The 26,306-nt window shown below is 47.7% G+C and overlaps 1 protein-coding gene across 1 annotated transcript in view; it reads left to right on the plus strand.

Moving 5' to 3' along the window:
• LOC126541800 (unconventional myosin-Ie-like) overlaps nucleotides 1-26,306 on the plus strand; it is a 364,609-nt gene that overhangs the window by 247,263 nt on the left and 91,040 nt on the right. Inside the window, exons 5-7 of the mRNA XM_050188736.3 lie at nucleotides 1,591-1,678; nucleotides 12,676-12,765; nucleotides 26,168-26,245. Coding sequence (XP_050044693.1) covers nucleotides 1,591-1,678; nucleotides 12,676-12,765; nucleotides 26,168-26,245 — 256 coding nt within the window. The remainder of the gene's footprint in view (nucleotides 1-1,590; nucleotides 1,679-12,675; nucleotides 12,766-26,167; nucleotides 26,246-26,306) is intronic.

Genomic DNA, 26,306 nt, shown 5'->3' on the forward strand with positions numbered 1-26,306 from the left:
TGTCCTTGAATGAGAACTGGTTAGCAGATTTATTAAAGGCATCAATATCGTAACAAGGACGAGACATTTGCCGAGGCTGTAGTTTTCTTCCTTCGGAGTAGGTTGTGACAGGAACGCAGGTATGCGTTCTCCTTTCATCCAGCACTTCGGTTCAAGTTCACTTCAGATTGTCTTTGTCCTTGAATGAGAACTGGTTAAAAGATTTATTAAAGGGTATCAATATCGTAACAAGGACGAGACATTTGCCGAGGCTGTAGTTTTCTTCCTTCGGAGTAGGTTGTGACAGGAACGCAGGTGTGCGTTCTGCTTTCATCCAGCACTTCGGTTCATGTTCACTTCAGATTGTCTTTGTTCTTGAATGAGAACTGGTTAAGAGAGTTATTAAAGGCCATCAATATAATAACAAGGACGAGACCTTTGCCGAGACTTTAGTTTTCTTCCTTCGGGGTAGGTTGTGACAGGAACGCAGGTGTGCGTTCTGCTTTCATCCAGCACTTCGGTTCAAGTTCACTTCAGATTGTCTTTGTCCTTGAAGGAGAACTGGTTAAGAGAGTTATTAAAGGCCATCAATATAATAACAAGGACGAGACCTTTGCCGAGGCTTTAGTTTTCTTCCTTCGGGGTAGGTTGTGACAGGAACGCAGGTGTGCGTTCTGCTTTCATCCAGCACTTCGGTTCAAGTTCACTTCAGGTTGTCTTTGTCCTTGAATGAGAACTGGTTAAGAGAGTTATTAAAGGCCATCAATATAGTAAAAAGGACCGCTTAGGATGTCACAATCTGGAAATGCACATGCTCAATTTATAGTTGCTTTTATAGAGAACTGTGTTACTGATTTTTTAACCCATACTCATGTATTTCTATCTTCTGCTGTATCGAATATGTTTCTTTCTTTTTTTGTCTGTATTATGTAGTCTCTATATCAGAGCGAATTGTGTTAGCTTTGTTAGTAACCCTTACACACATACTTCTATTTAGCTAATGTATGAAATATGTTTTTTCTCTGAGTCTCTATATTATTTTCGGTCTTTTTAATGTGCATTTATGTAATTAATTTATTCTGAGTGTCTAACAATGTTACGATTTTGATGCAACCACCATGTATGCCTTGTAATGGACCATCGACCTAGTGAAGCTGTTTTTCCAACAGCTTTTAGCCTTTGGTATCCACCAGAACACTTGTAATTCTGGAAATAAAAATAAACTGAAAAAATTGAAACCTGCTCTTATTATGGGCAAGTTGTTTTTTTGTAAGGCATATGTAGGTTTGTTAAATGGCCGAGGCATCTTGGCCACTTCGTTAATTTCAAGACTTTCGCAAGTATTAAAGTTATATTTTTAGAGCTGTGCAGGGCTTGCACTTTCAAGCCCGGGCCCGGCCCGGGCCCGAGTCAAGATGACGTCGGTCTGCCTGAGCCCGACTCGCGGGCCGGGTCGGATGGGGCTTTCAGGTCACCCGGACCTCATGCACACCTCTAGTGTTTTTACTGGGAGGCTGAGCTAAGCTTGATAAACAGCGAGGCTAACTGAATAAAGCTATTTATTGTTTCCCAGCGTTGACGTGTTTCGCCGGTTTCTGCTCTTTTGCGCAGAGGTGAAAGCGGTGCGGGCAAGACGGTAGCCGCCAAATACATCATGGGCTACATCGCCCAGGTGTCCGGCGGGGGATCCAGGGTTCAGGTAGGACTCTTCGTGTACCAAGCTCACCAGGAGGCTGCTTTTTGATACAGTCTCGTACCAAGCTAAGTACTGAATTTAAAGTGCACCTAATACATGGTGACCTTGTAGTGGAGTCACTTTAAAATCTTGCTCCTGCAAAGAAAATTGTCCCTTGGTTGTTGAAAAACAAGCTTTTGTAAAGAAGAAAAAAGAAAACCTTCCATCTCGCGAGTCGTCCGCTGCAAAGTCCAGCGCTTCCAGACTTCCCGCAGAGAGCCCTTCCCATTCGCCTCGAGCTGGCCTGTTTCCTTTAACAATGAATCGCATTGCACAGTCTTTTTAAATCGTTTCTAAGCCACTTGTGCGAGCGTAAAGAAGCACACAGGCCCAATGCCAAAACGTCAGTTCTTTTAAACAAATATTTCACTCGAGGCAGTCAGTGTAAACACATCTGCAGATGAATGTTTGCTTATTTATTTATTTATTTATTTATTTATTTATTTATTTATTTATTTATTTATTTATTTATTTATTTACAATTCTGTAAGCTTTGTCGGGCTCTGGCAGGAGTGAGTAAAACAATATAAAAATATACAGAATAACATGAACAGTACAACAAAGAATATTATAGAAGACTTTATACAATTGCTTATAGTCACAAGCGTTCGTCCAGTCGCCTTCAAGACGAGCAGCAGGGCTTTTGTTGCCTTGTGCATGCAAGAAGTGCCTGGGCCAAGGATCTTTTCCTCCGAGAGTGGTCTCTCGTAAATCCCAGCGGCGTACCTTGTAGGGAGGTTTGCTGAGCGTCGAAGGACGGACGGCGGCAGGGAAGCTGCCCTACTGTCGCGTCACATCCGTAAAAAAATTCCACTCTGCAGTGTCGGCCATTCCTGTTAGGAGGAGGAAATAACTTTATTGCGTGTCCTGCGAGTTGGTGGGAAGGACCAAAGGCCCCGCCGAGGTGGCGGCCAGGAGTTCGTGGGTCCTGGCGGCATCCTCGGCCCGCTGGACGGCCCATAGTTGATCCTCGAGGGCGGGACTGAGCAGCGCGGCTTCCCAGCGCGTGCGAAGGCTGTTGCTAGAGGCCGCGTTCTCGTTATTGTTATGTATCCCTCGGCATTCCCGTAATATATGCTCCAGAGTGGCTCTGGATTCGCATGTGTTGCATTTGACCGTTTGATATATATCCGGATATATGATGTGCAAGAGCGCAGGATTCGGGTACGTCCTAGTTTGTAACTGCCGCCATTCGACAGACTGCTTTTTTGTCAATTTTGGGTGAGGTCGTGGGAATATGCCCCTCTGTAACCTATAGTGTTTCGTGATGTCATTATATGTTGTCATTCTGTCCTCCCACTCCCACTCATTTACTGCACCGTCACGTCCGGAGGGTGTCGGGTCGTCACTTGCGACTGCGGCTCGGTCCGTAAGCCCTCCAGCCGCGTCGTGTGCCGCCTCGTTGTTGCCGTCCTCCGCTAGGGTGTGAGCGGGTGTCCATGTGATGCACACGTTTCTTTTGAAATTTTGACCTCCTGCAAGAAGAATGCGTAGTGCCTCCGGGGAGATTCGGCCGTTGGCAAAGCTTCTTATTGCCGTCTGAGAGTCGCTGACTATCACGGTTGTGTTAGTCTGAGCTACTGCGAGCGCTATGGCTACTTCTTCCGCTGTCTCGTTACTTGTGGTGCGTATCGTCGCGCACGTCTTACACTGTTTCTCGCTATCGATTACGGCTGCCGTAAACCCTCGTCTGCGACTGTATCGAGCCGAGTCTGCGAAGACTGCGTCCTTGTCGCTGCCGAATTTCTTTTGTATCTGCTTCGCTCTGTTCTCTCGTCTGTCCTTATTCTGTTCTGGGTGTATGTTCTTTGGTATTGGGGGCATTACCATTGTTTCCATCGTCTCTCTCGGAATGTCCACCTTGACACCGTGCTGTGTGTCGTAACCTATGTCTAGTCTCTCTAGGATGTGTCTGCCTGCTCTAGTCTTAGAGAGGCGTTCATATTGTGCCGTACATTGCGCTTCAATGAGTTCGTCTATCCTGTTGTGGAGGCCTAATTGCAGCAGCTTGTCCGTGCTAGTACTCGTCGGTAGCCCTATGGCTAGTTTGTATATTTTCCGAGTGAGGCATTCTAGTTTGATCTTTTCCGCGACCTGCCATTTCAAGTACGGCGCTACGTATACTATTCTACTTATTACGAAGGCCTGTATTAACCTGATCGTGTTTTCCTCTCTCATCCCGCTATGTTTGTTTGCTATCCTCCTGATTAGCCTCATGATTTGCGCTACAGTTCCTTCCAGTCTTCTGAGGGTTTCTACGTTGTTGCCCTTGGCTTCGATGAGGAGCCCCAATATCCTGATCCTGTCGACCTTGGGTATGGGTTTCCCATCGGCCGTCTTTAACTGTATCTCGTCCCTATGGGTGAGATCTTCCCTTGTTAAGAACGGGCAACTGCAGTGCAAAGTTTTGCCAACCCGTTGCGACTGTGGAAGCAACATCTCGGGAGCATCGCCGCCAACCTCTAGCCACGGCGTGGCGAAGTCGACTTTGTGTCGATATCAATACGCGCATCTTCCACTCTCCGTCGATTCAGCTAGGATGCGTTGTGACGGAATGCGTTCGGCGGGCCAACTATTGTTCCCAAACTCCCCAACGCGGACCTGATCTGCTACGGGTGCGCGAGTTGCCGCGGGAACGCCGTTTTGCGCTGCTTTTCACGCACCGACCAAGACGCAAGACAACGCGCTACTCGGAACGGCTCCGAGTTCTACGGGGCCCCTCTGACGTCGGCTCCGGACCTTCGCACCTGTGTGTATGCGTGTGTGCATGTGTGTGTGTAGACCGTCCTGCGGGGAGGCGGCTAGTTTGCGATGACTAAACGAACGTTCGCATCACCTTGTATCGGGAGAGGACCGAGTGTTTAAAAACCGCTGTGGTGCGGCTGCTCAGGTCACTCTCTCTCAAGCAGTCATGTTAGACTGATGTACTTTCTCAAACAGTCATGTTAGACTGATATAAATACTGTAAATAAACCCATATTCCTCGTTCTCGATGAGAAGCAGTCCTTCCCATTATCAACGTCCTCAGCGTGGATAAGTTGGACGACGGCATGGGCCAGCTACCTTCGAATTCATGCCGGACTCGAATCTTGACAACGGATCACGAGCGATGGGATTGAGCCCCCAATCATAACACCCTGTAGTTGCCTGGTTTGCGACCTCTGCGAGTTGGTCTTCTGTACAGTAACAGCTCCGATTTTTCTGCCGAGCAGGTTAGCCCTGTCCCCTCTAGATATCGTTCGATTGTTTCGACCGCTGCTTGAAGCGTTCGCTCTATTTGGCCTTCACTACCGTTTCTCACCCATAAGGTGACATCGTCAGCGTATAAGGTATGGTTGAGTCCCTCGATTTCTTGTAGCTTGTCTGGCAGCCCGATTAGCGCCAGATTGAATAGCATCGGTGATAAGACCGAGCCCTGTGGCGTACCTGCGCTGCCTATCTCGATCTCCTCCGAAACTAGGTCCGCTATCGTGATCTTTGCCTTTCTGCCCGTTAGGAAATCGCGTACATAATCGCGCGTCCGTTTTCTCAGTCCTAGTTCTCCTACTCTATCTAGTCTTGTTGCATGTGCTACGTTATCGAAGGCCTTTTTTAGGTCCAACCCGAGAATTGCCTTTGTCGATCTTCCCGCATCTTCTATGATCTGATGTTTTAGTTGTAACAGAGCGTCCTGGCTGAGAGATTTCTCCTGAATCCTATCATCGTGGGTGGGAGCGCGTCCCAGTCCTCGAGGTAGGTGGTTATCCTCGCTAGGACCATGTGCTCCATGGGTTTCCCCACGCAAGAAGTGAGAGATATGGGTCTCAAATTCTCAATCTGCAGCCGCTTGCCCTGTTTAGGTATTAACACGATTTGTGCCGTCTTCCATTGCTGCGGAATCTGCCCGGCCTCCCAGCATTCGACTTTGACGATCGCCCTTTAGGCCAGACGCTCGCGGTCAAGCATCGCATTCTTACTGGCGATGCTGTGCCTATTCACCGACGACCGTATCGAATTTCTGTGTCGGAACGCCGAGTAATTCAAGATGAAGTGAACAAAATGCTCGATAAAAACATCATTGAGCCTTCATCGAGTCCCTGGGCGTCACCTGTGGTGTTGGTTAAGAAGAAGGACGGCACGTGGCGATTCTGTGTTGATTACCGTCACCTGAACAGCATTACAAAAAAGGACGTCTACCCGCTCCCACGTATAGACGACGCCCTTGATTGCCTGCACGGTTCCAAGTATTTCTCGTCTATTGATCTTCGTTCGGGATATTGGCAGAATGCTGTTGACGATATGGACAAAGAAAAAACCGCGTTCATCACACCTGATGGCCTATACCAATTTAAAGTAATGCCTTTTGGATTATGCAACGCCCCTGCCACCTTTGAGCGTATGATGGACTCCTTGCTCCAAGGTTTCAAATGGTCCACATGCCTCTGCTACCTCGACGACGTCATCGTCTTCTCGCCAACGTTCGACACTCACCTTGAGCGTCTCACAACTATACTTGATGTATTTTGAAAGGCGAAGCTGCAACTTAACTCATCGAAATGTCGTTTTGGCCACCGACAAATTACTCTTCTGGGCCATCTAGTTGACGCTTCCGGAGTACAGCCTGACCCCGACAAAACTCGCGCTGTCCGAGAGTTTCCGGTTCCGAAGACAGCCGCAGACGTTCGAAGTTTTGTAGGGCTGTGCTCGTACGTTCGTCGTTTTGTTCCAGATTTTGCGACAATTGCTAGACCCCTAACTAATTTTTTGAAGAAAGGCGTACAATTCTCGTGGGGTACTGCAGAAGCCGCCGCCTTCTCTCGTCTCGTCACTCTTCTAACCTCACCACCCATTCTCGCCCACTTCGACCCTGATGCCCCTACAAAATTACGTACAGATGCCAGTGGTCGTGGCGTAGGTGCCGTCTTAGCCCAGCGTCAGCGTGGCAAGGATCGCGTTATTGCTTATGCGAGCCGCCTCCTAGCACCATCGGAGCGCAACTATTCCATTACGGAACGCGAATGCCTTGCTGTTGTCTGGGCGGTTGCAAAGTTCCGTCCTTACCTTTACGGTCGCCCTTTTTCTGTAGTCACTGACCATCATGCTCTTTGCTGGCTCTCATCGCTAAGAGATCCTACAGGCCGGCTTGGTCGATGGGCTTTGAGGCTACAGGAATTTTCATATTCCGTGGTGTACAAGTCTGGCCGCCTGCACCAAGACGCTGACAGTTTGTCGCGTTACCCTGTTGACGACTCTGACTCCTCCAATATTGCCAGTGCTTCTTGCGTATTCTCGGTATCCCAGCTGCTTCATTTCGCCGACGGGCAACGCCGTGACGCCTACATCAGAGCACTCATCGACCGTTTTGAACACTCTCCGGCCGATGCTACTCTACGCCTCTTCGTCCTCCGCGACGGTACTCTGTACCGTCGTAACCTTCATCCAGACGGCTCTGAGTTCCTGCTTGTAGTACCTAAACACCTCCGCTCCACCGTTCTAGAAGAGCTTCACGGCGCACCAACGGCAGGACACCTCGGCGTATCTTGAACCTATGACCGTGTATATATGTATACGTCGCCGTTTTTTCTGGCCGGGCCTTGCCCGTTCCGTACGACGTTACGTCGCCGCTCGTGAACTTTGCCAACGACGCAAGAAGCCTTCCCAGCTTCCCGCTGGTTAGCTGCAGCCGCTCGACATCCCTGCCGAGCCCTTCCATCGTTTCGACTTGGACCTTCTAGGCCCATTTCCGGAATTTACATCAGGAAACAAGTGGGTTGCAGTCGCGGTGGACTACGCGACCCGCTACGCCGTAACCCGTGCTCTTCCGACCAGTTGTGCAACTGATGTTGCGGACTTCCTGCAACATGATATCATATTGATGCATGGTGCTCCGCGTCAATTGCTTACAGACCGCGGCCGCACCTTTTTGGCCAATGTCATTGACGATATCATGCGTGCCTGCTCAATACAGCATAAATTTACCACCTCCTACCACCCCCAAACGAACGGCCTCACTGAGCGTTTGAACCGCACCCTTACAGACATGCTATCCAAATACGTTTCAGACGACCACCGTGACTGGGACCTGGCTCTACCTTACATTACCTTTGCATATAACTCTTCCCGTCTCGAAACTGCTGGCTTTTCCCCGTTTTACCTCTTGCATGGCCGCGAACCGACACTACCACTGGACACTGTGCTTCCGTCCGCCACAGCTTCAACTAGCGATTATGCCCGTGATGCAATCGCCCATGCTGACCATGCTCGCCAACTTGCGCGCGCTCGTCTACAAGTGCCTCAAGACAAGCAGAAACAACGCTACGACCTCCGTCACCGTCATGTCCATTTTGTGCCCGGCGCCCTCGTGTTGCTTTGGTCACCATCGCGTAAAGTCGGCCTTTGTGAAAAACTGCTTTTCTGTTACACAGGCCCATATCGCGTGATACGCAAAGTGACCGATGTCACCTATGAAATCGTTCTAGCCACGCCCACGACGTCCTCCGCTGTGACAACCAGTGCCATTGTCCACGTTGCCCGACTAAAGCCCTACAACTCTCCATGCACCTTGGATATTTAACAGCACCGTGACGGTGCTTTTGCCGCCGGGGGGTAATATTACGATATGATTCCGCGAGAGACGAGCCGCCGCGAGAACGACGAAGTTGGTCGGTGCCCTTGGCACGAGCGAGTGTCAGCCTGGCTGCCTGGCTCCAGTGTAAATAGCGTGTAAATAGCAACTCTCGTCTGTGTCTTTCCACACGTAACATTTCACTGTGTTAACTTAGTTATAGACTCATCGTCCAAGTTCTTTAGCGTTATATTCGTCACCCCGTCTAGTCCGGGTACCGACTTGGTATTGAGTTTCTGTAGGGCTGCCCTGTCTTCTTACTCGCCGATTTTGCTGTCTAATTTGTCATTTACCTGCCCTGTGTAGTCAGGGTGTGTGACGGGCATCGCTTGCGAGATGTATCTTTTCTCGATTTCCTTGAGAAAGTCCTGCTCTGTCGCTGGGTACATTTGTATTAGCCGATTTATATTTTGCCTATGTGCCGACTTGGTCCCGTCCGGGTCTAACAAATATCGAAGGATGTTCCACGTTTTTGCCATTCCTATCTAACTGTCCATGTCGTTGCATTTTTCTTCCCACTGTTGTCTGCATAGCTGCTGGACGTACTGTTCTATGTCCCTGTTCAATTTGGCTATCTTTCTACGAAGCGTCCGGTTGTGTTTTTGTTTTTTCCATATCCATTGCAACCCTGCCTTAGCTTCCAACATGTGTAGTGGCTTATTGTCTACGTTATCTAAATGCGCCTCCGCCGGGACCGTTTTCGTAGCTGCCGCCACATCTCCCTTCAGCTTTTCGGTCCATTCCTCAATACCTTGTGTCGTGTCGTCGGCTTCCTACCTTATTTTCCTGAATTTGTCCCAGTCGACAATCTTAAGTTGTCTACCCTTTGTCTTGCGCGGTCCTGCCCCACTGTTATTTCTAGTATATTGTGATCGCTCCCAAAGTCGTGTTGCGTATTTGTCCACTGCGTGTCCCGTATGTTCTTGGTGAACGTTAAATCTGGCGTAGTATCCGCGCAAACGCTGGTACCTATTCTCGTGGGAACCGATGGGTTGGTCACGAGGATCAGGCTTTTTTGTTGCGCGTCTAGCCAGAGATTCCTGCCTTGTTGAGTTTCAATTTTGTATCCCCATGCTGCGTGTTGGGCGTTAAAATCGCCTCCGATCACTACCGCTCGGTTGTCCGCTATGGCTAGGTTTTTTTTAAAAAGCGTTCGAAATTTATGGTGTCTGCATTTTGGACTGCTATAAATATTTAATACAAAGAGAATGTCCTTCGTTTTCCGCATGGGTATGAGTTCGAGAAGAATGTGATCGATTGACTTAACCTCCGTGTCGTGTTGCACGACCGAGTGATTTCGCTTTACCAACGTCGTTAGCGCCTTCTTCTCCCCTTTGGCATTACCCAAGGACTTGTATCCCGACAATGTTGCCAGCCCGTGCGTTTCTTGTATCATTATAATATCCGGGTTTTCTTTTTCTTTAAGGTGTTGTTGCAGAATGTATCGTTTTCGATCGTATCCTCTACAATTCCATTGCCAAATCGTGTATCTATTTCGTCTGTCCATGGCGGCGTTACAGGTTTTCCTATCCCTCGGAGGGTACCGGGGGCCTAGTGTACGGCTTGATGGCCGTCTTAACTGGTCCTCCCCTACTTGTTTGCGGTCCCCATATTGCTAGTTTCGCTTCGAAGTCAGCCATCATTTGTTGCACTTACTGTAGTATCACCTTTCCTAGCGCCTCTATATTTGCTTCTATCTTTGCCTCTATCTTTGCCTCAAGCCTCACTTCCAGTTGTTCTAGTTTAGTTTCAAATTTGGTTTCGTTCAGTTTGGTGCTGGCTTCGATTTTCTGTTCGAATTCCTTCTGTCTTTCTTGGAGCGTCGTAGCTGGCTTGGGTTTCTTTACTCCGGTTTCAATCGGAGCGTTCTCGGTTTTACGTTTAATGTGGGTGAGTGCTACGTCTTCTTCCATTGCTGTGTCTTTTTGCTCCCTTATAACTCGCGAGGTTTCCTCGTTGCGTGGCACTTTCCAGCTCCTCAAACGGTCGTTCTCTTCCCTGAGTTTTCTAATTTCATCCATAAAAGCAACATTGCTCTGCCAGATCTGCGCCAATTCTTTCTCTAGCATCTTTAATCTACTTTGAAAAGCAGCCTCTGTCTCCGCACGCGCCCCGGAAGCCATTCCTGCTATGGGAATGGCTTCCATTCCTAATATTTCATCCATTTCTGTTAGGAATAAATAAATAGGCGTCCGCAAGGGCTACGCCTAACCACGTGCGACACAGTAAAGATCGCTTTGCGACGAGAGAGTTCATGTGGCCGGTGAAGTCGCAAGTTAGGGTCGAGAGAATGCATGCCGGAGTTGGGTGAAACCCCGTGAGCTATGTTGTAGAAGTGTGATGAGAGCGAGTGATTCAAGTTGCCTCGCAGCATCCGTTCTCGAGAGCGGTATAGGCACTCGTCATCTTGTTTATGAGCCGACAATTCCGCAGTGGCTTGGCAACCATTAAAATAGAATGTCGTGTCCTTTCTCGGTCGCTTTGCTTCGTACACTATTGCTGCTCGTGTAACCCAAGACATAGGGCAAACTGCGGAGTTTCTATGGCTGCCTTGAGATCGCAAGAAATGGCCCAAGGATTGGGTGGCTATTGGAGCACGCAATTGAGGGTACCTTGGGGAGCCGTACTTTCTACTGCCATAGGCGTCGTAGTGTAATAAAGCTTTAACATCAAAGAGACGGCGTATAACAGAACGACTACTGCTCCGGTAGAGCTGTTGGAGCTTCTGGAACCATCCCTTTAATCATACATCGCCTTTGTCCTGCCGACGTCGGTGCATAGACGTTTTACACTGAGCATACGCCTGATTTGGATTTTTGGATACCGGCATAGCTTCGGAATGCTGTAGTGCATATAAATGCCGAAATTGCATGAGGGTAAAGTTGGGACCTTCGTAATGCATAAACATAAACATTGCATAAGATTACACGTTGTATAAAATGAAAATAAACGCATCGCCGTTAGTTGTATGGCATTTAATTAACCGCTTTACTATGACTCGGTTTCACATAGACTAAAACACGTGCGTTGGTTCTGTTACCTGTTTTTCTTTGTCTTTCTTCCTCTTTTTTCCCCTTTCTCACTTTTCTTTTTTCTTGTTCCTTTTTTTCTCCTCTCGCTCTTTGTCGTCTTTACAACCCCTATATCCCCCACCCCAATGCAGGATAGCAAACCGGAAACTCCCCTATGGTTAACCTCCCTGCCTTTACTCTCTCTCTCTCTCTCTCTCTCTCTCTTGGTTCTTCATAATTTTTTTTCTTACATATTGTTGAAGCAACATAACTATATCAGTCTCGAGTATGTCAGTGCTTGAAAAGCTTTTGTTGTCGTTTAAACTTAAATGCCTTGATTGAAAATAAGAAATGCGTCATTTGCCTATGAAGTGCGAGAACTAAATTATGTATTTTTTGCTTGCAGGAGCAGCCTAGCGTCCTTAACTAAAAAAAAAAAAAACATTTTCATCATATATGTGAGTTTAATCCTTTTATGGGGGCACGAAGCTGTGCAGGAATGTAGGAAGCGTATCTCGTTAGAGTTTCGAAAGTGCCCACAACGGAGACAGAGTGTTCGGGCGTTGTAACAGGAAAGCAATGGGCGCAAGAAGAGAAAAAAAGAGGCATTAGCACACATGTTTCGCTTGTGTTACAAATGCGTGACTAAACCGCACACATTGTTCAGCTCCGCACTAAATTGTGTGGCTCCTTGTTTTGATGCGTGCGTTCCTTGGGCCTCCCTCGAGGTAACACTGAGTTCTTTCAGCACCAGGTTATGTGTGGAGGTGACGTAAGACTGTGGCGTTGTGTCGTAAATCTGACCTGAAGTTTTAGATGCACAGAGAGGGAGCTCGGTAGAGTTGGGCTTGGACTATTTTTCTTTTATTCATTTGCTTGTTTGCTCTAAATGGATAGTATGAAATACTTGTCGCACTGACCTCCTAGATCCTGTGGACTAAAACGCAGCTTAGACGAGGCGGGCGTCATTCTGTTTACTATAAAGTTTATCCTCAGTTTCATCCTCAGTATTTCCGTCTCACTTTACGAAATACTTCGCAGGAGCTTTTTTGATTTATTTATTTTCGTGCTGTTCTGGTTGAGCAAGCCAAGCTTCTTTCCGAGAAAACAGCACATAACAATGTAGGCCCAGAACGAGCTCAAATCTACAAATTTAATGGCCCCTTTGGAACGGGGCTTCTGTTCATCACGACCGTTGTTCGCATGTCAGCCTTCGTTTCAGAAATACTAGTTAATAGCCGGACTGTGCATTTGTACAGAGTGTATGTCACAAACCGGTGACTTCATTTTTACTTTCTGGTTCTTTTGCAAACGCTGTGAACGTTGTGCCGCGCTTTTATTTGCAGCATGCCAAAGATGTCATCCTGGAGTCCAACACGATCCTCGAGGCTTTCGGCAACGCAAAGACTGTCAGGAACAACAACTCTTCGCGATTCGTGAGTACGATTTTCGAATAAAAAAAAGAAACGAAGAATATTTCGTCTCTACTCTCGTGCAGCACAGTGAACAGTGCAGCGCTGTGGATCATCTGCTTCGTCATCGAAACTTCGCTTCGTTCACCTGTCTCGTAGCCATAGATGCGTCGCGTTTAGATATTGACACCAGGTTAAAAGTGAAGCGCTGAAGTTGCGACACGCTGTTCCATTGCTGCCGGAATATCCGTCATTGCGTCGATATTACTACGCGGTATTAACGCCGTCCTAACGACAGGAGGATTTATAATGCAGCTCGTAATTCGATAGTCATGTAATCGATTGGCTACCCGGAATGCGTGGACGCAACGTGAACGGCTTCCTACAGCGGTTTGGAACACGTCTTATTTTCGACCACATGTGTCTCGCGGTGAAGTGGCAGAGCCTTCGTAAGGTCTTCTACTGGGACAGCGATTAAACGCTCGAAACCAGGTTTGCGGTCTCTGTCGGTCCGTTCGTTCTTTGAGTTATTCTGTGAGGCCATCGTCGTGTCCTCGTCCTCAGGCCACTTCCTCAGCTTCACCCTCACCTTGTGACACAGGAAGGAAAAAAAAAACCTTCGCCCGCCACCGTCATTACAGATCGAGCCCGTGCCCCGGCTCTATTGTACAGTTGGTAGCCATCCACGGTAGGCACTAATCCGCCATTCGCTCTCGGTAATTTTAGCAGGAGTATGTACTGCGCCTCACAGACACTGAGGTAATTGGGGTTATATATCAAAGAAGTTGTTGAAAAGCTTACGGTGTCCACTATGAGAGATCGCTGCTTTATTTATTTATTTATTTATTTATTTATTTATTTATTTATTTATTTATTTATTTATTTATTTATTTATTTATTTATTTATTTATTTTCTCCTTTCGAACTCTTAATTTTCCTATTTCGCTTGCTTATCAGTTGAGAAGCCGAACCTATAGCAACCGGCATCCTTAATGCTACACCGGCGCGACGAAGCGGAGAGTGGGCGTTAACTTCTGCTTATCCACCCATAACCACCGCCAAACTCCGGCGAAAAGCCTAAGTGCTCCGCAATTGCCAAATCCCCGATAATTGATTTGGTGTGAACCGTCGTCAGGCGGCAAAGTGCAGGTTCGATCGCGCGGAGACTTCTTCATTGCATCTCTCTCTCTCTCTCTTCTCTCCTCTACTTTCATTTCGCGTTTTTCTTGTTCTCTTTTCTTGTTTCTCTTTTTCTCTATCACATACCTTTCTCTGTCTTGTTTATAGGCGGCCTTTAGGTCTGCAGGAAAAGCCGTAACGGTAGAAGAAGTAGAAAAAAAAACACACGAGAAATGAGTAAGTACTTTTCGAAAATACCGTTATCGTAAGAGAAAAGGACGTCCGCGACGAAGAGAAAGAAAGAAAAGAAAGTAAGCACAGAATGAAATAAAACTGAGATAGTGCTTGTGTGGAAGGAGGCTGGCGTGGCGCGCCAGAGGGGCTTATCTCGGCAAGAGAAGGGATGCGGGGACGACTCCCCGTTTTAACTGGCTAGTTCTGGTTCCGCAATAAATACGAGGGAAGCCGAGCTCCTTCGACGGGTGGCCTCGCCCGGAACAGCGTGCAGCGAGCCTACGCACGCTCGCCGGCCGCCGACGTATGGGCTTCTCGCTACAGAGTGAGGGAGCGTGTCGAAGGTGCGCGCGCGGGAAGGCACGTGGAAGCGGCGCGGCGAAAAATAAATCTTGCACCCGCAGAGGCGCCTCTTGCGCGGAGACTTGGGAGAAACAAGGGACTGGGAAGAAAACTCGCGCGCGAGCAAATCTAATAGCGATCCGCGATATTAAGCGGGGAAAAAGTTTTCGCGATACATCTCGCCTTGGTGGCGCCCTCTTTTTATAGGAAGGATATCCCTGTATAGCCGCATACGTTGAGCGCGAGGAGGCGGCACCTCCGTGGTAACGACGCTTCGCCAGGTTCCACCACCCTCCGCTTCTTCCCTATATGCCTCCGTACTCAGCTCATAACGCATGGCACGTATTTGGTAAAGATTTATACTCCCCTATTTCCTTCGTTTACGCGGTCTCTGGGTTGTACACGTGAGTTGCGACTTTTCGCCCGTTTCTCGCGTGCCTGCTTCTGCGTCTCACAATCTCCACGTTCTTATTTTTATTTTATTTTTCTGCGCCTTCGTGCTCAAGAGATATTTCACTGCCAGCAAAGCCGGCACGTTTTTTTTAGTCTCTCATATCACGGTTCCGGGGTATTGATCAAACCGCAGCACCACTCTTCTAATCATCGCCACGTGGAGACGGAGGCCTCTCTTTCGGCTTGACTGGCCAGTGAAAAAGCTTACCGTTCACTTTTGTGCTTAATGTGCCGCTTTTCTTCGTGCCGAAACTTGTTTTCTTCCTTTCTACTTTGTCGTCTTCTTTGTCGCTGTTGTCGTCGTCATCGTTGTCGTCGTTGATTTTCTATAGCTTTGTATTGCTCATATAAGGCGTGGCTGTATAGCGAGAAGGAGGGGGGAGGGGGAGGGCTGTTTAATGAATCCCGAAGAGCTTGGCAACATGCCTAGCATGTTACTTCAGATCGCAAAGATGAGATATGGAACGGTACGCACAAAGCACGCCATGAACACAATGTGCGCAAAATACACTGTAGCATGCACCAAACTAAACAAAGTATATCGTCGCGTTTCACACATCATGATACCAATGAGTCATTCGTGCAACCATAACTCTATTTCGTTCAGCGCTATTTTCTCCCTTTAACCTCGTCACCATCACTTCATGCTCAAAAGGAACCTTTCGACACCGCAGTTGTTCACGCATTTCACAGTTTTCTCCATCCTCTCGGATGAGGAAAAGTCCCCGTCACATTACAACAATAACTTATATACTCGGTTCTCGCCGCCGACGCCTTCACGGTCTCGGCCTTCCACGGGATCCCAGTCCGGTTCGGCGCTTTACCTCCCCCGTTCCCTCTATACCTGGTCCGTCACTCGCGCTCACGCCTCCGTTTCGCTCGACTAGGTTCTTTCACGTTCTCCATTCGGTATACCAGGGCGAAAGGTTAGCTCCCAAGGCGGTCTTCTTCCCATATATATGCCGCCCTGAGCTTTCTAGTATAATATAAACCCTGCCATGGTTCCGCCAGTCATGCCGGAAAACCGGGAGAGGTGGGAGAAGTGGAAGGTACCGTTGGGGAGAATATGCGCAACGTATGCCTCGCTTTTATTCCTCTTACGTTCCCATCCAAACCTTTCGGTTCTCCTTTTCTCGTCTTTGTCTGTTTTGCTTGGCCAGTTGCGGAAACTCGCATCAAAGGGCGATCCGATGAGGTCCATTCATGCATAGCATTCGCTTCACGTGTGGCCGGCTACCCGGCTCGCTCGTCGTCCCTCCCCGAGTTCCGTACCCGTCATTTACCCTCGACCCCCGCAGCTCTTTCGTTTCACGTCTGCTCTTTCTCTCTTTTTTCTCTCTCTTTAGCTAGCTCGCCTTCTTAGCACGTACCTTTATACTTTCTGCTATTTCATCTTTCCTTCATGCTTGTTTCTTTCTTTTTTCATCTCTCTAGCTTCTTCTATACAACCGTTCAACGAAGAACACCTCCCATCTACGGCCTCCGTCTATTTTCTCCTATCTCGAGAACCTTCATTCTCGTCTGGTCAGTTTTCAGAGGCTGTCTCGTCTAAAGAGAGAGCGCGAGCATGTGCATTTAGAAGCAACGGTGGTCTGATGGCTGGCCTTTTACATTTGCCACGAAACAGGGAGGTTGAGGAAACGTATAGAGGAATGAATACAGTGGGGAATGGACGGCGAAGTGGAGGTGGAAACAAGTCACCTTAATAGCAGCCGGAGGTAGAAGGAAGGGACGGAAAACACGGGCCGGGGGAGTTTGGGAAAAGAGGACGTGACCTCTGGCCGGCGACGAGCTTCGTTTACCCGTGTTTCTTCCGAAACCGTTTCTGTTGAGAGGCAGACGGTGGTCCGCAGGGTGGTCTGTTGTGCGTGCTTGCGTGGGTCCCAAGCGGTGCTCACCTTGGATCTGCCGCTGTTCGGGCCTTATTCCTGTGGATTGGTACCTGTCCGGTTAGGTTGCGCAAGCATGCTTCTCTAGCGCACATTTCAGTGGCCCGCCTTTTCGAGCTTTCGTGCGTGGCTGTCATTTGACTCAACGGAGCCCCCCCCCCCCCGAGTTCCTTTGTGGCAACCGCCTGTATAACTTCGTATTTTACTGTTCGTTCTCGCCGCACTTATTGTTTTTGCCTTTCCTTTTTTTTCAACCTGTTGTATATCTCGGTGCGGTTACATGTTCCATTCTGGGAGCTTGCGCTTACTACGTGCCCCACGGCACGTCGCCATAAGTCCGTAAGGTTATATATATGTTTGGGTTGTTGTCGATACTGTGGTCGAGACTCGCTGTGCGGAAGCATTCGCCAGTGATCCGGCTTTGCGCACTCTCCTTGACCGCTATGAAAGAGAGACGACGTCGTTCGATGAGGAGTTACGATATTTATATCCGCAGTTTCCACTTGACCTTGTCTGCGCAGGTATATATAGGTCATTGCAAAGTGCTAGCCTGAAGATTTCCCTAATGCCCTTAAGCTAAGTAAACAGGCCGGGGGGTTCGTAGTGGAACAAGGAGAATCCCAAGCGATCGTCTGTGCTTTTACCGCATGTCGGCATTTTCAAAAGGAAAAAAAATGAAAGAGGTTTTCAACACAGTTGGAAACAACGTAATTTGTCGTCCGATCAGTTGCCATGCATAAGGAGTATTCTCGGCATGTACAACGATCCTTGCAATTTGTGGAAGGCGTATGGCGTAAACAAGAAGCTGTGCGCATTTTCAACCCGGTCGGAGGAAGTCCGTGCGAATTTGTCGCATAGAAACAGGACAGGTTGAATGCAGTACAGAGTCGCACTTACCCTCTCTCATTGTTTTTCTGCGCTGCGAATTTCCGTAATGCCGCACCGACAAACGCTTTGCTAGTTTTCTAGTTCTTCGAGTTGCTGCCTCTCCGTGCACTTTGTCATTTCCCATTTTAAACATAAAGCACTCCGCCATGGCATGAACATGAACATCGACAACAGAATACAATGTAGCTATCTGCATGTACCTACGCAAGCATTTCTTTCTCCGGTCGCGGCCATCCTGAGAAAAAATAACGTCAGGAATGGGAAAGGAGGGTGGAGGAAGGGGGTACATTAAAGGAATTGTGGTATATGCTGTGAGTACTCACAAAACAACGTCGTCCAGTTTTCGAGATAAAGCTGTTAACGCGAAGGTTTCTTCGCCTAGCCCGCCACGGTGTCGCGACCATCGGTCGTTCAGTATATATATATATATATATATATATATATATATATATATATATATATATATATATATATATATATATATATATAATATTGGGTCCGGTTGACGGACAAAGTATGAGCGCACCTCCGTCCTGCGTAGTGGAACAATATATCCCGACATAAAACCTGTACATACAATGTGGCCAAGCTCATCGATATCTCTAGTGCACAAAGGCCTTTCAATGGAACAGCGCAGGAACGGCTTATTAGGGCCACCCCATTCTTGAAAACTGTGTATTTGCCATAGTATGTTCCGGCTTATGTAGCATGGAATTTTGACCATCAAAGTAAGTGCCGGTAAGCTAAGCTTTGTTTTGCATCTCCAAACAACAAATGATTTCATAAAACACGTAAGTATAATGTCGCCTGACTGGTTTCTCTAAAGCGCACATACCTCTTAATTGAATAGGGCATGATTTACATAGGGCATGAGTTACACAATACATAGCCTTCGTCGTCTTTTTATTTCTGCGTCGACGTCTCATATTGTGCATGCGCGTGAAATGTTTGCATTTCGGCATAGCTTGCGAGAGGTGTGGTATGCAAACATAAACATTATACGTAACCTTGAAATTGCGTCCTGAGCGGCGTATAAACATAAACATTGCGTTGCATTCGTTTAAAATATAGACAGCTCTACGCGTAATATTCAGTTGTATAGCAGTTATAAGGGCAATAAAGGAAAATATTAAATAGAGCTATAGATTGATAGATTAAGCTTATGTAATAACGAATTCATTATTCGCATGGAGAGCAGAGCTATTGTAAGCGAGAAAAATTACAATGTGTGGTGCCACCTGTACTGGACTATGGTACGTCTCTTGTGGCGTCAGCAGCTGGCTGACTCACACAGAGTGGCATAGGGGGAGGTCACGTGGAAATTACGTCAACTCGTCCGTTCGAGCAGTGCCACCTTGGAAACCAACCTTCTACGCTACAAAGTGACATCTTGGCGCACATAAAACGAAGATAGATTTCTGGACGAATAGGCCTATACATTATAGGTCTAGTTCGACTTATATTTTCCTTTGGCCCCCATATAGTAACCCGCTATTCCAACATGTGCGTTGCATCTGCGTAAATTTTTGCGTATTTATTTGAATCGGTCCATCTTCAGTGGCAGTTTATAGACCTCCTGTACCGATGCTAACAGCTCAGTGTTTTGTAGCCGGTGACGCCTATAAAATGAAATATAAAGGTTATATAGCTAAGATACTCGCTCGAGGGACCCGTGCCAGCGCCGACGTCCTTGTATGTTGACTTCTTTGGCGTGCACGCCGTGTCCAGCAGCCGAACGTTATAAGTACACGCAGTGTCCCCCTCTTCGTCTCGAAGAATGAGATCGTTCGCAAGGTCGTGACGTCACATGTTGACATCAGTCGGCCAAGACCAGCGGCTTCCCTGCTTTCATCCATCGCTCACTATGCAACGCTTTATGGCAAGGACGCGGCCTGCATTGATCGCCTTTCCCTTCCGGGAACCACAACGCGCACGACAACCATCTGAAAGGCCTGCGTGTGCGACGCGATCAACATACGCGCTTCTTTTGTGGCGGCGTCACGCCAACGCGAGTTTTTCATCTGCGCTTCCCGCTTTTACGTCATTCGCCTAACCCCCACGTTTGCTCAATGATCCTATACTTGTTTAATTTCGTTCCGCTTGCTATGAATGTGTAATTTATGTGAGACTAGAAAGATGGCTTGATTCCGTCGCAAGAGAAAAGTCAATACACTTAGGTTGAGCTGAACTTAATCGACCGTGTGCATCGGGTTCACAAGCTTACGGCACTGAAAAGAACAATGCGCATCCCATGGTTACAGCGGTGTATTCGCAGGGACGTTCATCGTGTTCGTGACGATGCTGCTATACACAGCGTATTACAAATGTACTATCAGCGCCAAATGATGTGCGCGCCTGTCAATGGTGATGACTGGACGGCGCGCACTGTACCGTGTAGGATTTGGCAGACGTAGCTGTAGAGATGAACTTGGGACGACAGGACTACTCGAGCAGGCTTTAATTGCAGGATTTACATTTAAAACAGGACATACATTGGCAGACTAGCGCGACTCCCATATGGAGCCCGCAAAACTAACATACAGCAAACAGTTTACGAGCACACAGCTCACTAGTACATTTCTAGTATGACAGAGCACTCAGCTCCCGACAACGATCACGACACGAGCACACCCTAGCAGCCGGCAAACGCTGCTTATAAGCTCTCCGCTTGACGTCATAGTTCGACGTCATCGTTCGGTCGTGGACGGAGCACGAATGGTCGGGAAGGTTCGTCCAAGCATTGTAAACTTGCCGCCGCCCCGCACTATCGTTTACGCCCACACACACGCAAACACACAGGTGCGAACCCATACACACAAAGGCTCCGGAGTCGACGACCGAGGGCTTCGTAGAACTGTGCTCCGTCTCGGGTGGTGCGGCCAAGTACCAATTTCCTGAGTTGATCGCGTGCCACGTGGCTGCCGGTCATCCGCAGTTCTCGGTACCGCCCAGCTTTCAGTGCCGACGTCAGAGGGCTTCGTAGAACTGCTTTGTCCCGGGTGGCTTGGCCAAGTACCAATTTCCGGAGTTGATCGCGCGCCACGTGGCTGCCTGCCGACCGCAGTACTCGGAAGAGCTCCCTGTCTGGTGGGCTTGGAACATGTGCAGCGGGCTGAAAGCTGGCCCGTACGGCCATTCTTAACAACCGTCACTTATGCTTGGGGCACGCGCTCCGCTGTTCACGTTTCATTTGGCGCTGATAGTACGTCAGCCAAACCTATATGTGTACATCCCCACTCCCCCTCCCCCGTGGCGGCATAGTGGCCTTGCCACTGCGCTGCCAAGCCCGAAGGCGGGGGCTCAAACCCCGGCCTCGGCGGACGCATTTCGATGGGAGCGAAATGCAAAAACGCCCGTGTACCGTGCATTGTGCGCGCGTTAAAGAACCCCACTTTGTCCAAATTAATCCGGTGTCCCCCACTACGGTGTACCTGATGAGAAAGACAGCGCTTCGTAGAGCAACATTTTGTCGTCCTCTGCCACGCGGTGGTTACTCTTCGATAAGCTGCGAGGTATGACGTCACGAGCTAACATGAGCGTCTCTGTCAGTGTTGCCAGTGTTGCCAGTGTTGGTTATGATAAACTTAAAATTAACAAAACTTGGAGGACGCCTAATCTTCGCCTTTGAGTGGAACGCCGACAGCATCCGAATATCCCTAGCTGCTTCTCGTGCCTCCCGGAAACTGCAGCTTGTGTAACCGTAATTTTTTACCCCGGGAAACAGTGGTGGCGAACGCTATGCACGAAAGCGAGCTTTCAGGTGGAAAGTCGGCCTCCTGCGCGCGCCGATTCCGGAGGTAGTGCACCAGCCGCGCGCCAACAAAATTACATCATTTTCAGGTTTGTGTTATTCTTTCGCACTTTTAATGGTTAAATCTGAGAAGATTTAACATAAAAGGCATGCGCTGTCGGCGCTTTGTTTGATGACATTCGTTTGCGGGCTGTCATTCTCAAAATTCCGAGGAATATAACTTTGTCAAGAACGTAAGGCAAGTTATGAGCAACTTTAATGACAGCATGCTATGGCAATATAACCCGCATATACACCACGTCATATATCAAGGCGTGGCATAAACGTATACCTAAACATATACGGAAATTCTCGCTCACAGACAACTCCGCCGAGGCTGGCACCGGATTTTCTGCGACGCGGAGCCCTTAACGCTACGGCGTTAATAAATTTTGGGGCTTTACGGACCGAATTCACGATGTGCATAGGAGGCACGCCGCAGTGGAGGGGACTCCGGAATCGGTTTGACCACCTGTGTTTCTGTAACGTGCAACTGAGTGCACGCGTGTTGTTTGCATTTCGCCTCCAGCGAATTGCGGCCACCGCGGCCGACATAGAATTCGCGAACGCGAGCTCACAACGCCTTAGGCTATACCGCGACGTGCTATATGCTAATTGTTAATTACAGCGCATCGTTTATGCGAGAAATAGTAAACGGTGCGCTTGTGTTCTGCTTGATACTAGAAATGTCATGCTGAAATGGCGGCCTCGGCAAAAAAAAGCTGCTGATATTTTCGTTTCCCCCCCCCCCCCCCTCAAGATGCACTGCTTTGTGCGTAGAAACGCGGCTGCAAAGTATTTCGCGCGTTTCATTAACCTTCTCCTCCGACCTCTGCGGTGTAATGCGCTTGAATTCTAAAAAAGAAAAGAGAGCCTGTTTTCGCAAACGTCACCGTAATTTGTGTTGGGTTCTCCAGCGTTTATTGCGTTCGCGACCCTTCTCTCTCACTACAAGCTTCCCCAATAGCCGCTGCGAAGAAGTCTATGTTGTACGGTATACGCGACGGGTATGCAGTGCATGTTCGAGAAACTTTAAATGCTAATGAGCGTGCCGCTCGAAAGCGGTTTGAAGGCCATTTATGGCCGTCTTTCGTTCACCTCCTAGCGCGATTGTGTTTGCACATACAGTGCGGAAGAAATGAATATGTAAATGAAAAAGGCTTCCCAGATTTTAAATGAAAATACTTAATTTGCATACAGAGTGACTACGACAGCACGGACGACCTCCACGTCGAGGAAATAATCAAATATTGTTTGTAATCCTTGTTTTACAATTTTCGAAAGACAACAGGACAGTTTCGCCAAGGTTCACCGTTATTTGCCACCTTAACTGGTAAGTGCGTGGATACCCTAGCGTCGAAGACGCGTCTATGAAAAGTCGCCCTTCGTGAGTTTGCAGATTTGTTTTTAAATAAATCATTTGCGTCTTCGTACAGGCCTTCGAGGCGACGTTCGCCAATTACTCTTCACATGTGCGCTACCGCTATTCTTTTCACTTAATTTCAAGGCAGCGCATATCGCGAAGACTAGATGACCGTAACCCTCGTGCTGATTTCGTTCGATGTGTCCGTAGATTATACGCCAAGATCATCCATTACCTTACGCATACCAGCGACACTTTAAATATATATATATATATTACGGCTAGCTTTTATGTTTAGACATCGCGATTCAGACGCAGTTAAAAATTGCTCGGTTTCGCATCTGGCTAGCTTATTGCCCTTTAATTAATATGTTATCAGGGTTGTGCGCAAATTTGATCGTCGTCGTTGCAAATGACCATCGCCCCACCGGTCGGGCGCTTGCTAAATTAGCCCCCTGAACGCCAACGACAAGGCAACTGCAGGATCACATCACCAAAAAAAAAAAAAAAAAACAGGAGTTGCAGTTTTTGTCCATGTTGCGATTGGTGCACTTTAACTTCTTCTATTGTGAGTCGTCAACGCCAGGCGCTATAGCAGAACTCTGCCTAATTAAAACTGTTGCAACTGGATGGTAGCTGTGTCTCTTTTCGTTGGCTATGCAGCACAGTCGTAATCGCAGCCGTTAAAGCTGAAAGCCGACGTTGTCGATCGTCCGATCCAATGAATTTTTGGACAGGCATAAATGACCGGAAGTGGGGGAGATGGGGGAGGTGGTGGTGGTGGTGGCACCGAGGAACGAACTTTTGTCTAGCGCGGCCTCTCTTCTATCGATCCCATCTTTCAGGCTGATGTCAAGCTTCGTCGCACATCTGCCCGCTAATGCCGCAATTAACGATTAGAGTTGCGAAAGCAATATTCGCCAAAAAAGACGGTGGAATGCGCCGAAGACAAATTTCGGTGCATTCTGCAGTACTGCGCCGCGTTTGAGTCTTAAATGGGCACTAAAGAGAAAAGTAATTGGAGCTGTATTCGCAAAGTATACGCTTCTCCAACAGCAAAATAAGCCACTCCTGTTAGGCGAAATAGCCAACCTAATTTTCCCCCAGCAACTCGCCGTCATGAAATTTGAGGAAGTTTGTTCGGGCCTAGTTAATTTTTTACATCGGTTAAGATGCGCTGCACTGTATTCTCAAGGCGCCATATATTAGAGTTGGCGAGTTTCAAGGACTCTTCACTGAGTCACAATGGACCGCATACGAACAAGTACATCGAAATTCATGACGTAACACTGACGTACCAGTGTTAAAGGGCTTCCGTGTGCAAGTAAAAAAAAACGCGAACATTTGACCTTCCTTTGCTCTCCTAGCAATAAACTTACTGCGGTAAAATGAATGAAAACATAGTTTTGAAAGTACACTTTACGGTAGTCTAAACTTATTCATGGTTTCTCTTTAGTGGTCCCTTTAGCCCATGCTTTCAAAGGCATTAGCGAGAATTTTCAGCTGCAGTGTCTCATAAAACTTGTATGCAATCGACGAGACGTAAACGACGACTCGTGCTGCAAGAGAGTCAGCGCAACCGTGACTCTTACATCCAGATAGAAAAGAAAGAGAGATTATAGAGAAAAGGCGGAGAAGTTAAGAAGACGCGCGCGCGTTCGGTCGGCATTCCTGCACTGAGAGGATACAGGGGCGAAAAGAGAGCAACAAGGCTGAGAGTAAGAGCGCAGTTGCGCGCGCGCGTGAAGATGCCCACCTTGTCTGTACGCCGTCGCAGAGGCCTGTCGAATTTAGGGTTACTGTCAATGGTCCGAGGATAACCTTGCTTGGAGGACCTTTGATTTTAAAGCCGGTCGGGAGCCCAGCAGGTTTATCGCGGTCGGCGAGAGGGCGACCACGGCACGGGAGGCGCTCGATAGTCTCTTCGATTCCGCAAGAACCGCGTTCGTAGGCAGCACGCACCCAAATAGAGAGAATGCGTTAACGCCGCACGTTGCATGAAGTTGCTTTTTATTTTTTTTTTAAGTTTGTCGTGTACTATTCAAATGTCGGTTGTGTTGCTTCCTGTGTCCGAAGATGGCATACACGGGAATATGCACAGAAACGCCTACGAGGTCCATTCGTCGGATTGATTTTCTTTTTTTTTTTTTTCGAGGGAAATGCGTTCATCTTTTATGCCGGCGTATACGTTCTGTTTGCGGTTGAAGTTGGCGCTCGTGCTTGCTTTGTGCTCGCATGGTCGCGTGCGCTTAATACGTGAATACCGCCGCAGAGGCGCCTGTAAAAGCGTCGATCGAATTTATTTATTTATTTTTGCATGTGTGAACTCCATAGCGTAGTGGGGGCTGTTATGCTACGACTGTGGCCGTGTGGCCGCTTGTTTATTTTGCCAACATATATATATATATATATATATATATATATATATATATATATATATATATATATATATATATATATATATATATATATATATATATATATATATATATATATATATGTATATATATATATATATACACACATATATATATGGCTTGATATGCGCTGGAAGTCAGCAGGTGCCGTCGGACAAATCGATACGATAGTGTATCGTTGAACCGAAATGATTGGCCTTATCTTTCTTTCTCTCTCTCTTTCTCTCTCTCATTCACTTTCAACCCTATTTTCCTAAAAACATGGGCGTGGATTCTTTTTTCAGGGGGGAGTTCCCTTGCTCCCCCCAAAATTATTTATCCATTCAATAAAGTTATTGCCAACCAAAGACATATAAAACATATAAACGTTTTTCTGTGAAGCTAAACAGTACACGTACTTTATGTTCTTACACTGTTTGTCGACTACTGTCGATCGACTTTCTACAGTCACATGCTTTTGATGTATATATATCACATATTAATTAAATTAAATCGGATCAATAGCGACAGTATATGGCTAATTTGCAAGAAAAAAATCCACATGTTTATGGCTATGTGGTATAGAAATTGTCTACGAGGGGCCTTTTTCTTTAATTAAGTGTTTATGTAAGAGATGTTGGTATCTTGGGTGACGCCAGCTACTTCATCTCTCTTATACGAACAGTTCACAGCAAATACGGGCCGGCTCAACCGAACAAACGCGCAAACAAGACTAACGCTGCATATCAAATATGGGCCGGTTCGTACAAACACACACGCAAACAAAAGCTAGATTGCTTTAAACCATTTTCACGATGGCTAGTCTGCTCCTCTGTTTTGTCGTGCCTCTTTGTCGTATTTTTGTTTATGCTTTAGTTGTGTTATCAACGATAGAACGAAGCTTTGCGCTTGAGATGTGTATATGTGTGTGTTTGTGTTTTTCCCCGCCCAGGGCAAATACGTGGAGATCCAGTTCGGCCGAGGTGGGGTTCCGGAGGGAGGACGTATCTCCAACTTCCTCCTGGAAAAGGTGCGCGGCTCTTTGGTCGTACTGCACCGAGCAAAGGAGTGCTCAATGTGCGAAGCGCGTG

The sequence above is a fragment of the Dermacentor andersoni genome, chromosome 2 (assembly GCF_023375885.2).
Source record: "Dermacentor andersoni chromosome 2, qqDerAnde1_hic_scaffold, whole genome shotgun sequence".
Classification (NCBI taxonomy): Eukaryota; Metazoa; Arthropoda; class Arachnida; order Ixodida; family Ixodidae; genus Dermacentor; species Dermacentor andersoni.